This window comes from Bos javanicus, chromosome 5, assembly GCF_032452875.1.
Source record: "Bos javanicus breed banteng chromosome 5, ARS-OSU_banteng_1.0, whole genome shotgun sequence".
In the NCBI taxonomy this organism is placed as follows: domain Eukaryota; kingdom Metazoa; phylum Chordata; class Mammalia; order Artiodactyla; family Bovidae; genus Bos; species Bos javanicus.
Genome location: NC_083872.1, coordinates 65462257 through 65476132, shown reverse-complemented (window position 1 = coordinate 65476132; position 13876 = coordinate 65462257). Strand labels below are relative to the sequence as shown.

The 13876-nt window shown below is 41.5% G+C and overlaps 1 protein-coding gene across 21 annotated transcripts in view; it reads right to left on the bottom strand.

The window, feature by feature from the left end:
- The window catches only part of ANO4 (anoctamin 4), a 431104-nt gene that overhangs the window by 45944 nt on the left and 371284 nt on the right, over window positions 1–13876 (bottom strand). For 20 of the 21 annotated variants that reach the window (XR_009736492.1, XM_061417051.1, XM_061417056.1 and 17 more), the window contains 6 exons: window positions 10866–11030; window positions 6130–6166; window positions 3948–4059; window positions 2972–3029; window positions 2735–2832; window positions 849–991 (listed from right to left, as the gene is read on the bottom strand). Coding sequence is in view for 20 of the 21 variants with exons in the window: in XM_061417051.1 (XP_061273035.1) it covers window positions 849–991; window positions 2735–2832; window positions 2972–3029; window positions 3948–4059; window positions 6130–6166; window positions 10866–11030 (613 nt within the window). In the remaining variant the exon portion in view is untranslated. Of the gene's footprint in view, window positions 1–848; window positions 992–2734; window positions 2833–2971; window positions 3030–3947; window positions 4060–6129; window positions 6167–10865; window positions 11031–13876 lie in introns of those variants that run through there. The other variant, XM_061417046.1, reaches the window with a different exon arrangement.

The window sequence follows — 13876 nt, the reverse complement described above, 5'->3', positions numbered from 1 at the left end:
TGGATACAAACTACTATATATAAAATCAACAACAAGGTCCTACTATATAGTACAGGGAACTATAGTAAATGTCTTGTAGGAAAAGATTATGAAAAAGAATATCTGTTCTTTTATATATATATATGCATAATTGAGTCCTTTTGTTTTACACCTGAAACTAACACAACACTGTGTTACTAACACTGTAAATCAACTATACTTCAATCAAAAAAAAAGATATGTGCTGAATGAATGAATCAATCATACCATGAGTGATCACTCCTTTTTCTTTGCTTCTCCAGGTTTTCAGCTCATTTTTTTTTTTTCTGGTGATTTATTGCAAGGGAAAGGACACAACGTCATGAAGAATGTGAAGTGACTTGGCACTATTTCTATCAATAAAGTTTCCTAAAGCAAGATACCCTTCCTCTGAATTTAGCTCAAGAATCCCTCCACACTGTCAGCCTCAATAATAATGGTATATGTCTAGTTAAATACAGCTATTGGAGAAGGAAATGGCAACCCACTCCAGTGTTCTTGCCTGGAGAATCCCAGGGACAGGGGAGCCTGGTGGGCTGCCGTCTATGGGGTCGCACAGAGTTGGACACGACTGAAGTGACTTAGCAGCAGTAGCAGCAGAGAGCTAAAATTCACATTTATAATTAATAGGATAAAACAGAAAACAAGGTCCTACTCTAGAGCATAGGGAACTATATGCAATATCCGATGGTCAACCATAATGGAAAAGAATATGAAGAAATATACATATGTATAACTACTTTGCTGTATAACAGAAATTAACACAACACTTAAATCAACTAAAATTCAATAAAATTTTTAAAATAGAATAAAATAGACTATTTTCATACTCATTTCTAAGTATTCATCAAAGAGTCCGTAAGCATTCATCGGCTGAAGGTTGTAGTCCTTTTCCCATTGTGGGAAACTTATTTTCCTTTCAGGCCCATGTTCTTGTCGTACTTTTCTTCTAGTCCACCAATTCTGAATTAACCTGCACAACAAAATCAATTTATTAAAATATATATATATATATATAACTGATCATAAGACTTAAGTAATAAGAAGTAGAGTTAAAATATAGAGCAATAGTTTAAAAAAATTTAGGACAGGCTTTCTAGGAGCTAAAGCCTTGGATTAGGAAGGAAGTAACAATGGAGGCTATACTTCAAGCACTTGTACTTGCAAGTGAACAGAATGATGGATGAACTTATTTTAATCATTCACAAAACTGTCTCCTATTCAGTGTTGCCTTGGAGGGTTGGTTAGAGGAGAATGTTGATAAACTGATCCTCCAGTGTAAAGGCAGCACTCAGACCTCTGAGGAGAAGAGGGTTTGGCCTTGCTGGCTTATTTAAGGAGCCATGAGCAGTCTTACCATGGGGTGCTGACCTGCAAACTGATTTGAGGATCCTAGAAAGTCTGAAAACCCACAAAGGCTTCCTCCTCTCCTGGCACACAGAAGCCTGCAGGTCTACAACTGGACTTGTCTGCTTTTGGCTTGAACTCAATGGGGGCTCTGATTCCTACTAAAATGCAGCTTACATTGGTGAGGTTAGTACATTTAACCTTAGCAGTGTTCAGAAGTGCATCTTATAATATGGAATGGGGTTGAAGAAATGTGTGGGAAGAGTCAGGTCTGTATGCTGTAGGAGGCAAGGAGAAAGCTGAGGGGTATCTGAGAGTACCAATGCCAAAACAAAAATGTGAAATTAAATAAGAAAATGGGTATCAAAGACAATTCTGCCTAATTCACAATATTATTCTATGTCCATATTCATAGAAGATAAGTATGGTTTCCTTGATGTCTATGACATTTTGATAAGTTATGGATCATACTTTAAAGGAGAATATGCTTCTAATTTTTTTTTAAATTTTATGCTTTATCTTTTCAAAAGTTTTATAGAAAACATGAAACACTTGGAAGAAGTTTTCTAAAGTAAATCTGAGAAGAGAAAATTACTGGCATTGGTTCTTACAGGGAGCTAAGAGATGACTTTCCAAAGCGAACTAAGTTCCAGCTAATCCTTCTGGCTTAGTGGTCCTCCCTGAAACCTAGAATTCTCTATGGGGACACTGAGCTGACATGGAAACCTATATGTATAGAATTAAAGCAGAAACAGAACTGCTGTTGATTTATGTCCCTTTAAAACTTAACTGACCATAACTGAGTAAACACAGCCAAATTCAAAGTTATCCTTAAAAAACTGATGCAAATGTTTGCCCATTGCCATCAACATAAACTGTTATTAGTGATAATAACAGTTTTAACTGGTTAAGATCTGCTGACTTAGAAATAATCCAATTTCTTTTTTAAATCCTATTTTTAGGGGGGTATTCCTTTTCTACATAGTCTGAATTTAAAGTAGTTAAAAAATGACCATTTGTGATTTATTGCAGAGGCTGGGGAGTAGACACAGAGATCCAGTTAATGTGTCATCATTTAAAGCAGCTTGGAAGTGGATATCCAATATTAGGGGTCCACAGAGACTTCTTAAAGAATATTCACTTTTGTTCATGCAGTTTGTGCCAATCTTCAAAAAGGGCCCATGTTTATTACTTTCATCATTTGTCTCTGAATATCTAAGCATGAAGACTAGCTCCAGGTATAATATGCATGGGCTTAACTGCTGAGTCTGCATTGCTTATCTTACTTGCCACACCTAGAAAAGCCAATAGACAAGCCAATAGCCAAGAGACATGCTGCCTCTCAAGTATAGATACCTAAGGTACTTACGGGTAGCCAAGTTCCATGAAATTATTCCAGGTCTGCTTTAGCACCATTATAATACCCATTTGCATACAGAGATCAATAAGGCATCCACTAGGGTGGCACTGCGAGGTAAGCAAACACAGAAATTCAAGAATCAATGGATGGGAAGAAAGGCTGTCTGCTTTCTAATCTGCACAAAGTTGCCCTCAGGCTGTTTAATATAAGTCTGTAGGAAAGTAGGAGTGATGGGAGAATACCGACCTCTTCTAGTCTCCACCTGTTTATCAGCCTCAAGTAGGCACCTGGGTGTCCTGTGAATCTTCAACACACACAGAAAAACAAGCCATTAGCATCCTGTAGCCTTCAATGAAGATTATATTCAGATTAGCACATCCTCCAGTGAAAATTATGGTGCAGTAAGGAACAGGTCTGATGGAATTAGGAAAACTCCCCAGAAATGGCATAATGGCAACTTCTGGAATTCTCAGGGGGTATTTCTCTTCTGGCTGTTCTGCCTGGCTGCTGACCACAGAGGCCAGTTTTTGCTGCATGCTGTAACTTTTAACATTTTCTGCTTAATATCAAGTGCTTGTTGTGTAAACAGCAGGTTGGGTACAGTTGATCTTTTGGAACATTAGTAATGCTTTTTTTAAAGAAAACTATTTGACTAGAATGCCATCAAGTAGCTAGAAACTGCAGAGAGGCTGCTCATCCTGTTCACCAAAACCCAACACTTGGCTCTTCCCTGGTTCTCGTCTCCACAGACATAATTCGTGGTGATGGAATTCATGGGACATGGCCACTCCAGATCCTCAGAACTGCTGGATTCAGAAGTAACCCAGGCTCCCTCAGCATGGGTTAGCCCCCTTTCCCATGTGAATATCCTTCCCCACTCTGTGCGGTCAGGGACATAGGACATGCTCCCCGCCGTCCTCCATGATGTCACCTGCTCTTACAGGTACAAGATCCAGGGGCCTGATTCAGATACCGATGGAGCCTGCAAGAGTTACACTCATCCTTCACATGTGCAAACTATTTTTTTCTACTCACCTTAGCAAGAAAGGGTACAAGGGGCTCTGACAGAGGCCATCCCGGGAATGGGAAGGTAAAAGAAAGGAGACTGATCTTTTTATACTTTATGAAGTTACTCTAAAGGCTGCCTTCTCTGTCATCCCTGGTCAATGACCTTTGCGTGCTGTTCCTAGCCCCAGGATGTGCAGAGATACGGGGTTCTTACCTTCCGAGGAAGAACGCGATGTAAAATGTGGAGCTGTTCAGATTGACAAACTGAAAAAGAAACATTTTCAGGGTGAAGCTGTTCTCCCACTCGGACTCTGTGCGAGGCTGTTCTGTGGACACAAGGGGAGCAGAGTTTGAGAGAGGCTGCGTCTGACTCCCTCTCAGCTCCCTCTGTCACTCTCCAGACACACAGGGTGGGTGCACAGGAGGTCCAAGGAGGCTGCAGGAGACCCATAGATGGCGTGCAATGGAATGGACCATCCATGGGATCCTCAAGCTCCCAGACCAGCCCCAACAAGGGTTTGGTGGCAAGTGGCTACACTTGTCTGAGGGGAGGGGATATGTGGTTTGTTCCTCTGTTCTAGGATGCCCCGAGAGCCTGGGTCAGACACAGCCAGGTTGAAGGTACCACATGCCTAGCCCTGGCTCTTTGCAGGAGCCTTTCTTTTGCTCTTAGGACCCACCTCATAGGTGGAAATTGTGTGGGCTCAGGTCCCCTCCCAGCTCCTAATAACTCTGTGGTCTTGACTTCTATTTCTGCTGTGATGTGAGGTGCTACTGGACTAGAAGTCAGACCCCCATCTCAGAATGAGCATCTGACTCCTTTACCTGTCACCCTCATTCAGCATCATTTTCAATTTCATGTACAAATACCCAGATGACTTCACCTCTAGAGCTTTTACTAGCATCTTTGTTTTATAATTTCCTGACCTCAGTCAGGCACCAATTCTCATCTCCTCATATTTCAACTTCCATACAGCAAATGCTCTTTGGACACTGTGATACAGCCAAAAATATGGCTCAGTCCTCCAACCTGAAATCTCACGTCAAACGCACTTCTCCTTCACTAGGACTTCCATCCTCACCTCAAACAACATCAAAGAAAATGCATTTAATGCAACAGTACTTTCTGTTTCTACGTAGATTCCCTGAGCTTCTAGTTGCTCATTTACCACTTTACTTCATCAATTCCTTTCCCACAAATGATAACTCAAAATGCTTCCCAGGAGGATATCTGAGAAGGGAGGGGAGAGACAAAGTGAATCTTATTTAAAATGGTTTAAATGTCCATTTCAGAACAAGGCTGTACTCCTGTGGAGGGAAGAAATGACAAAGGCTGCTTTAGGGCTTTAGCTTCATTTCATTTCTGCTACTGAATTCTTGGTTACACAGGAAGGTCTCCTAGGTCATCAACCAACTGGTGGTTTCCCAGATGGACCAGACTGACCAGGGCTGGATCTCCATCAGCATCTTTTCCAGCCTGCATCAAGTTGCCACTGGACAAAGACTGTATCAATGGGCAGTTATCTCTTCTGTGGACATGAACTTTTATCTTTTGGGGAAAAGAGTGGTGGTGATGGAAGATTTCTGTGACTTTACAGGAGATGTGCCAGGTGCCTGGCTCTGTATCTGGCACATAGAAGGGCTAAATAAACAGCATCTTTTATTATAATGGTTATTATAAATAAAAACACCTCTGTGTTTTTCCCCTTTTGGAAAAGCTACATATGGGAATGCACTAAAACAGGTTCTGTGTGGGAGCATATAATTTTCACAGACTGCATAGAGTAAAATGACTAATATCTCATTAATGAAATTGGGACAGTTCCTCTGTCTTGAAAATGTAGTGAATGCACAGCTTACAGCTGGCACCAGACTGCTCTGGTCCTTTACAGGGTCTTAGGCGTAACTGTTCAGATAAATATTTCTACAAATGTCTGTGATAGTTAGCCTGCCTATATTCCTGGTAAAAGACTCCTAGTCTTCAAAGCAACTAACGTTGCTATGATTTTATATGCCATGAAGACTGGCTATGTTTTTAATTAAATGAAAATTGTAGGCTGTAGCAAATGACTCCTTTCCTAAATGATTATAGGTACTTCATACACATGTATTTTTGTGATGTTATAGTTTTGGGGCATTAAGAGAAAACCTACTTTAAATTGTGTTAGTTCATGAAAGGATAGTATTTGTGGGAGCTTTTAAAACTTTAGGTAGGAAAGATTCTCCCAGCTCTTAGACATAGTTAACATGTCCTATTGAGAGCAAAGAGCAAATTGTTGTACACAATTCAAAATAAAGGGAATGCTTCTTTTCAGCAGTGTTTCAGATACGACTCTTTGAGAAGGCATTTTTCAGACCACAATAATGTATCATGAAATTAACAGGGTTCTACTCACCTAAATTTGTCAGAAGAAGAGCAACCTTTTCATAGAGCTGTAAAATAAATTTCCTACATTTAACAAACTGTAGATGGTCTAAGATAGGTAATTATGAAGCAAATGGATAATTAAGTCATGAATGAAAATAATTACCATCCCCCTGTTGAAACAATGAAAATACTGTCTACAATTATGTCTTTTCAGGGCAAGAAAGAAATGTCCAAGGGCCCATTTTTGAAATCTCACTTTTTGATTGGGATGAATAATTCTGTGACAACAAGCCAGCTGCCATAATTAGTAACTTGCTAAGTGATGCTGGGCAAGTCATAATATTCCTGGGACTCAGCATCCTCAGGGTAAAATCTCTAAGACTGCTTCTGAAGAGAGTCTGTAATCCCATTGTTTTTACCGGCTGTTGTATTTTCTAGATTATAGCATTCATAAATAATAAAGTGATGAAACATTATTAGGAACCACCAAACTTATGGTACTATGCTTTTCCATTAATTAATTAGGTGCATCCCTAACTCACCTAACCATCTGGTTAACGGAAATGGATGGCTCGATAAGGGGAGTGTGCCCGTGTGTGTGTGTGTGGAAGTGCAGGGGGTACAGTTAAGGTACTCCCCACCCCGATGGAAGGGGAGTGTGCCCACGTGTTTGTGTATGGAAGTGGAGGGGTTAGAGTTAAGGGCAAACCCTCCTTAAGAGGTTTCCTAGGAGGACATACATTGAAAGAAAAAGAGCAAGTTCTTCCTCTAAAATGAAATATAATAAGTGAAGAGGAAAAAGAAAACTAGTCAAATAGATTTGAAAAATATGGAAATGAAGATCACCTTTAAACTAAAGTAGTAAAATCACACTGGGTAAAATTCCCCAGGCTGGAATTCTAGCTTTACCAGCCAGAAGGCTGTAGGTCTTAGGCATGTTACCTCACTTGTTCTTAATATCATCATTTTCCTTACATGTGGTTGAGACTCACTCATTTTGAGGTCTTTACTAACTTTTGAACTCTCTTACTCCAGATTTTTGGGCTAACTACCTAAAGTCAAAATACTCAGATTGCCTGACTTTAAACTTTCAGCAATAATTATGGTTTGTTATAGTAAAATACAATTCATATGGCCATAGTAACAAATTTTATATATAGAAACCTCAGACTCTGTAAGAGTCCAGCATTAAAAGAGATTGGTATAATTTTCAATACAAAGTCTTGTGGTATAGATGAGTCATACATCTCAACTGTATCATAAATATAAAATACTGGTTAACAACATATTAGGACAGACATATTTGATGCTAATCAAATGTACTTTAATATTACAAAAGTATTATATCATTAAAGTTAATTATCAAGGAAAATTAAATTTAACTGGTGAGACAACCTTTCTCAAAAATATGATGATACATGTAAGCTTCAGTGTATGGACTTTATCATCCATTTTGGTGACTAAGAAACCCTTTATTAAACACAAAAAACACCTGTGTAGCTGCTAGCACACAGTAGGTGCTTTGTACTGTCCCTAATTATATACTATTTCACCTCCCCTCCTGCTTCATTTTTACTTCATTTATTTTTTTTTCTTGGCTGTGTTCCATGAAGTAGAGATTGTTGGATACATGATTTTAAGTTAAGTGAATTATTACTCTGACAGCACTGGTACCTCGTCAAAATGTATCATCAAGTGTGTGTTTATAGACCCAAGGCATGTACACAGAAATTTATTTCTTAAGATGAATAAATTAAATTTTAGTAAGACTGGAGAAAAGAGATGATAAAAATACAGTAAATTTTAATGCACCACATCCTACCTGGATGCAGAATCTTTCAGTGCTCTGGCTCTTTGGTTCATTTCACTATGAATCACTCCCCTTTACAAAGATTATTCGACAGTTAACTTTAAGACCAGCTGAACTGTGGATGGGGCAGTGCTAGGGAGTGACAAACATCTACTTTCAGTCTCCCCTGGACCAAACAGTTACACAGCCATCCTGTCAAAATGATCAGCAAGTGCTCCTTTTTTTTTTCTACCTTCTGGATTTTTAAACTTTTTTCCTACAATAATAAAGTTCCTGTATATTTAATAATAATTACATATGCTTCATTACCTCAGTGATTTCAGAACTATTGCCCAGATTTAAGTTGCAGTATAAATAAGAGACAGGGGAACTATAATTGAACACATATTCCATACAAAACACTATACATGGCACTCTATATATATTTATTCTCTCCTACAAACCTCAAGTCTAACAATGTCAGTCATTACATTTTGTTCTGTTATTAGTAACAACAGTTTACGGAGTGCCTACTTTGAGCCTGAGCCTGTTTTGTCACTGGGAAATAACAACAGAGGAAAAAAAAATGGCAAAGGTTTCTGCCTTCTTGGGGCTACACTGAAATGGAGAAGATAGATAATAAACACAATAAATGTTTAAAAATAGCCTATTAGATGGTGATGAAATTAAAAGACACTTCTTGGAAGAAAAGTTATGACCAACCTAGATAGCATATTGAAAAGCAGAGACATTACTTTGCCAACAAAGGTCCGTTTAGTCAAGGCTATGGTTTTTCCAGTGGTCATGTATGGATGTGAGAGTTGGACTGTGAAGAAAGCTGAGCATCAAAGAACTGATACTTTTGAACCGTGATGTTGGAGAAGACTCTTGAGAGTCCCTTGGACTGCAAGGAGATCCAACCAGTCCATTCTAAAGGAGATCAGCCCTGGGTGTTCTTTGGAAGGAATGATGCTAAAGCTGAAACTCCGGTACTTTGGCCACCTCATGCGGAGAGTTGACTCATTGGAAAAGACTCTGATGCTGGGAGGGATTGGGGGCAGGAGGAGAAGGGGACAACAGAGGATGAGATGGCTGGATGGCATCACTGACTCAATGGATATGAGTTTGAGTGAACTCCGGGAGCTGGTGATGGACAGGGAGGCCTTGGCGTGCTGCGATTCATGGGGTCACAAAGAGTCAGACACGACTGACTGACTGAACTGAACTGAACTGAATGCCAGAGAGGGCTTTCCAGGTGGCACTAATGGTAAAAACCAAAACAAAACAAACAAAAAACAAACAAAAAAACCCAAAACACCTGCTTGCCAATGGAGGAGATGTAAGAGATGCAGGTTCAATCCCTAGGTTGGGAAGATCCCCTGGAGGAGGGCATGGCAACCCTCTCCAGTATTCTTGCCTGGAGAATCTCATGGACAGAGGAGCCTGGCAGGCTACAGTCCATAAGGCTGTAAAGATTCAGACATGACTGAGGTGACTTAACATAGCACAATGCCATAGAGAGAAGTGAAGTGGGTGAGGAGCTAGGCAATGGTCAGAAAGCAGGAGTGGGTTGCAATTTTACATGGAGTGACCAGGGAAGCCTTCTACTGGAAAAGTAACCTTTGAACAAAGGCCTGAAGGAGGTTTAGGAGTAAAGTCTACAGACCCCACAGGGAAGAAGGTCCTAGGTGGAGGGAAGAATCTGGGAAACCAAAAGGCCAAGGAGGAGCAGGGGAGTCAGGGTGAGAAGGGGGAAACAGGGTCAAAGACCCCACTGGGGCCAGATGAGGGAGACCCCAGTGGTCATGTGAAGACCTGAACTTTGAGTGAGAAGAAAGCCACTGGATACAGTGAGTGAGGCTGGCTTACTCATGTGAAGCTTACTCTGGCTGCTGTGATGAGCCTGGGTTGAGCAGACAGGGAAGCTGGGAGACCAGTGGGGAAGGCACTGCAATAACCCAGGTGAGAGATCCTGAGGACTTGGACCAAGGTGGGACTTGGGATGTGTGAAAGGTGGTCAGACTCTGGATATATTTTCATGGTGAGAGAAACAGAGAAGTCAAGGAGAACAAGCTTTTCAGCCTGGGCAGCTATGATGGGGAGACTATGGGAGGAGCTGATTCTGGAAAGAAGATGGGGAGTAAGGGGGTTGAATGTGTTAGGTGAGGAGGAGTCTGGGATTCAAGGGAGACAGCTGGGCTGAAAAACACACTTGAAAAAAGCCTGAAATCAACACAAGCAACATGTACCACCCTGCAAGATTCCTTGCTGAGTTATCTCTAGGAATGCTTTGGATACAGATGAACTTCCCATCATTCAGAATCAAAAAAGAAATGGGAACCAACACTGTTGAGCTATGTCAGATTCTGAGCTGGGCCTTAAAATATATTTTTTCTCTTTGCTACCCCATGGACTATACAGTCAATGGAATTTTCCAGGCCAGAATACTGGAGTGGGTAGCCTTTCCCTTCTCCAGGGGATCTTCCCAACCCAGGGATCAAACCCAGGTCTCCTGCATTACAGGTGGAGTCTTTACCAGCTGAGCCACAAGGGAAGCCCAAGAATACTGGAGTGGGTGGCCTATCCCTTCTCCAGGGGATCTTCCCCACCCAGGAATTGAACTGGGGTCTCCTGCAGTGCAGGTGGATTCTTTACTAACTGACCTATCGGGGAAGTCCCTTTTTTTTTTGTCTCTAAATTTCCCCAAGGGGCTTATAGTGTTACCTTATTGGATACATAAGGTAACTGAGGTTTAGAGAGGGCAAATGCCTTGCTCAATCTTATACTGTAGGAAATTCTACAGGCCAGATTTGACTTGAGTCTTCTGTACACCCACAAAGTACACTTCATGCCAGGCCACAGGTGTCACATAACTGACCAATCTCTCTGAGGCCAGGTCCCTTTAGAAACAGAAGGCACAGTCACCTGCTGCACATAGTTTATCCATGTGACTAGTTACCCAGATGCTCACTTACCACATTCAGCAGCATAATGATGCAGAAATTGATGCACACAGCAGTTCCTGTGGTTGCAACCTGAGAATTATTCCTGATTAACGCCCACTTAAAGGCTGCGAAAGTGCTGACGGTCACCACCCTGTAAATGACAATCCCGAACACAGCGGCGATCACCACGCAGATCTGGCAGGAAGACAGAGGACATCCGGTGAGCACAGTGGTGGAATGTTTCAGGGAGGGCCTCCCACCCCCAAGAAGATCCTCCCACAGGAAAAGGAGATACGGTCATGGTGGTCCTGACTTGAGACACCATAACAAAAGGCACACTTGCCATGTGGCTGATACTTCCTCTCATCGGTTTGTATGTTCTTTGTTATCCAAATAGAAAAACCATGGTACTTGAGAGTTGATAAACTGTTAGGCTACAGACTGACACTTTTTAAATCAGAATATTAGATTAAGCAAATGAACAAATATTATGGAAAACTTATCATGTTGCTCTTCTGTTTAAAGCTATTTCTTAGCTTCCTTTTACTCTTAGGATAAAAGCAAAGCCCTTATGGTGGCCTGAAGAGTCTCTCCAGGCCCACTGTTTTTCCACTCACTCCAAAGACTCTAGACCTTTCCTTGTTGTTTCAAATAGTCTAAGCACACTTAATCTTCCTTTGCCCAAAACGCTGACCTGCCCATTCCCCTGCCAAACACACGACACACCCACATGCACATCCATAATCTACTTAATACCTATTCATTCTTCACATCTCAAGAACTACTTCATAATTAATGCTTTTCATGAACCCCACCACCCCCGCACCCCGCCCGCCACTCCTCAGGCTTTTTGTTGTTGTTATATGGTACCAATGGCTTCCCAGATGGCTCAGTAGTAAAGAACCCGCCTCCCAATGGAGGAGACAGAAGAGACATGGGTCTGATCCCTGGTTTGGGAATATCCCGTGGAGGATGGTATGGCAACCCACTCCAGGTGCCTGGAGAATCCTATGGACAGAGGAGCCTGGTGGGCTACAGTCTGTAGGGTTGCAAAGAGTCAGACATGACTGTGCAACTGAGCATGTGCATGGTACCTATGCATTCTTGGATTATGCAGCTTAGTTGTTGTTATTCAGTTGCTAAACTTATAATTTCTAACAACTGTCTGCTTATTGTCAGTTTCCCCCAGACAGTAAGCTCTACCAAGGTAGGGATGGTGACTGTTGTTTCTGCAGTTCATGGTTTCTGCAACATCTTAGCATCATGCCAGGTGCTCAGTTATTTGTTGCTGAATAAGCCTATGAAAGGTACATACTCTTATCAGATAGATACACAGACTGAACTGAGGCATCTTCCTCTGAACACTTGATGGTGTTTGAGAAGAATATAGCATATCTCTATCTCTGTGAATAATGGGGATTTGAGATTCCGAAAAATTCTGTGGCTTTCATTAGATGACTCGCTTACTGTGTCTCAGAGAAGAGACCTTAGCTTACATGGCCGTCAAAAACTAGATCTTAAAGTGGGGCTTCAGGATGTGCTCTGGCAACTTAGAGCTTCCTTTTTTTATAGGAGCTTTCCTATGTTTTGCATAGACTCTGTCTTTGGTATACTGTGAGAGACATGCTCTAAAAGCCCAGGTATAAAACCTAGCTGAACTGGCAAAAAATAATAATAGTAGTAATAATAGAAAACAAACAAAAAACTGCCCGTGTCTGAATCCTGGAGCTGTTGATAGGGAGATAGGCGAGACCTACACTGAATTTTAGACAGGGTGGCGATATGCTACGATGGACAGTTCACTGTACTGAGTCAAAGTGGGGGCCGAGTCCTGGTTCAGCAACAACCTGGCAGTGTGACCTTGAGCAAGTAGCTTCTCCTCTCCAGGGCTTTAGCCTCTACAGGTCTTATTGTGAGAAATACAACCCAAAATAATACATATAAATGTACTTACAGGAGGCAAAGCCTGACCCCACTGCTTACAAAGCAGAATCTGTAGATAGGGCAGGATCTGAGTCTTGATCCAAGCTGAGGGACACTTGGGCAATCTGCCTACCCCACCATCTCCCCAGGTTCTTCCTGGCCACAGTGGGGAGATTGTCTGGATTTTCTGTTGTTCTGTCCTTCCCATTCGAGCCAATTAGGATATATATTGATGCACATGTGCTCTTTGAAAAGAGGAAGCTGGAGAATCCTAACCATTCCTTCCTGTTCTAAAACGACATTTCTGACAAATCGCATGTGTGTGGTTCAGTAACCGACAGGATCAAAGTGGGTCACAAAGTGACTTCTTTTTAGGATAAGCTAACAATCCAGCTTCAGATTAGTATTTTGAAAACTGATATAACTATCAGCCGGAGAAGGCAATGGCACCCCATTCCAGTACTCTTGCCTGGAAAATCCCAGGGACGGGGGAGCCTGGTGGGCTGCAGTCCATGTGGTCGCTAAGAGTCGGACATGACTGAGCGACTTCACTTTCACTTTTAACTTTCATGCATTGGAGAAGGAAATGGCAACCCACTCCAGTGTTCTTGCCTGGAGAATCCCAGGGACGGTGGAGCCTGGTGGGCTGCTGTCTTATGGGGTCGCACAGAGTCGGACACGACTGAAGCGACTTAGCAGCAGCATAACCATCAGCAAAATAAATGTTAGGGAGTTAGAGCTGGCATTAAAAAACAGACTAATAAAACAAAAAAAAAATCAGAGTTCCTTGAATATTATAAATATGGGCATTGTTTCAATAACTATTTTCAGTTTTATACATCTATTTGCATAGCATATACTGGGTAACGGCAAAGAATGTATTTCTTATTATATGGGCATTGTAAAAATGAAAGCTTGAATGACATTGCTGTAAGTTCCATCTCATAGTTTTAGTTCCTTTCATTATGGCATAGACAAATGGAAAGAATAGTAGTTAGAGAACCTGAGCTTTTGGCTATTTCCTGGCTAGCCTGGGTGAGTCCCTTAACCTTCTGGAGTCTCAGTTACTCCACCTGTAAAATGGGACAGCAGTGTCACCCCCGGTCATCACATAGAAC